Genomic DNA, 1,598 nt, shown 5'->3' on the forward strand with positions numbered 1-1,598 from the left:
TGAGGGGAAGGGATCGGGAGGTGCTGCAGGAACCCCGGACCGGGCCAGGGGCTGCAGAGGTTTGGGGAAACCTCCCTGAGCAGACCTCTGGGTGCCTCCGTGTGTCCGCTGCAGGATGAACGTTGGCGTGGCGCACAGCGAGGTGAACCCCAACACGCGGGTGATGAACAGCCGGGGGATCTGGCTGGCGTACGGGATCTCCGTGGGAGTCCTCCACGTTGTTCTCCTCAGCATCCCGTTCTTCAGCGTTCCCGTGGTCTGGACGCTCACTAACGTCATACACAACCTGGTTAGTCAGAGCGTGGCCCGCCGTTCTCCCGGCGCTGGAGAGCACGCAGGCCAGCGGTCCCTGGTACGGCTCCGCATCCCCTGGCTGCGAGGAAGCCCCTGGTTCCTGCAGGGCCCCAAGGGAAGGGCTGGGGGTTGGCGCTGCAGGCAGGCTGTAGCTGGTGGAAGGTCATTAGCTCGGGGAACGGCCCAGCACACGTTTCTGTCGCAGCAGCAGACTGTCCCGGGCTTGCTTTACATCTCCTCCTACCTTGAAACCTGCAGGTCATGTACGTGCTGCTGCACACCGTGAAGGGGACCCCATTTGAGACCCCGGACCAGGGCAAGGACCGCCTCCTCACGCACTGGGAGCAGATTGACTACGGGACGCAGTGCACCTCATCGCGCAAGTTCCTCAGCATCTCCCCAGTAGTGCTGTGAGTGCTGCCGAATGAGGCGGGACAGCGCACGGGGGCCTCAGGAGGGTGGCCAGTGTGACCACCAGGCTTCTGTCGGCACAGCCAGCCTGGCATGGACGGGGCCTGGGGCTGGAGAGGGTTCCCCAGTGGCAAGGTGCTCGGGAAACACCAGCGAGGCGCCTGAAATCCCCCTGACACCGGCGAACAGGAGGATGAGAGCAGCGCAGAGAACACCTGGGGTCTCTCTCTCTCCCCCAGGTACCTCCTCACCAGCTTCTACACCAAATACGACCCCACGCACTTCGTCATCAACACAGCCTCGCTGCTCAGTGTCCTCCTGCCCAAGCTGCCCCAGTTCCACGGCGTGCGGGTCTTTGGCATCAACAAGTACTGAGGCCCAGCGCGTGCGGCGCTTCCAGCAGAGCTGGGGACGCCGGAGCGACGCAAGGCACTGGCTGGAGAGCAGGGGTGAGCTGTAAGGAGGGCTGGGCACAGGGCAGGGGCTGCGCTGGGGTTTAGCCAGGGTTTTAGCCAGGTTCCTCCTCTCAGAGGAGCTCCTTGATGGGGCTTCAGCTCTTTGAAGATAGCGAAGAGAGAAGCGCAGCTGAGCGGTACGAGCAAGCAGTCGCGTCACACACACCTTTCATTTGAGCTAGCCTCCATGTAACCATGCAGAAAGCACTTACAAGGGGAGAACTGCTGACTAGTGGGAAGAGTTGTACACCTACACCTCCCTTGTCCTCACGTTTTCTGTGTTTCCACCATAATAAAAAACTTAGTGACCAGAGCGGAGTCCGTGTGGTGGGACCAGCCCACCCCTCTCCTCACAGACCGGCCAGACTCCTTCAAAATGTACTTTTAATTTAACAAAAGTGATAAGAAAAAGTTACGCTACCATTTAAAACCCAGCTG

General features: G+C 60.5%; 1 protein-coding gene across 1 annotated transcript; it reads left to right on the top strand.

The window, feature by feature from the left end:
* The first annotated feature begins 115 nt into the window (after positions 1-115).
* Positions 116-1,080, top strand: LOC104464974 (ORM1-like protein 2). The gene is made up of 3 exons (XM_010077857.1): positions 116-289; positions 553-704; positions 945-1,080. The coding sequence occupies exons 1-3, from the start codon at positions 116-118 to the stop codon at positions 1,078-1,080; spliced, it is 462 nt and encodes a 153-aa protein (XP_010076159.1).
* Positions 1,081-1,598: the final 518 nt, after the last annotated feature.

The sequence above is a fragment of the Pterocles gutturalis genome, unplaced genomic scaffold, assembly GCF_000699245.1.
Source record: "Pterocles gutturalis isolate BGI_N339 unplaced genomic scaffold, ASM69924v1 scaffold15263, whole genome shotgun sequence".
Classification (NCBI taxonomy): domain Eukaryota; kingdom Metazoa; phylum Chordata; class Aves; order Pterocliformes; family Pteroclidae; genus Pterocles; species Pterocles gutturalis.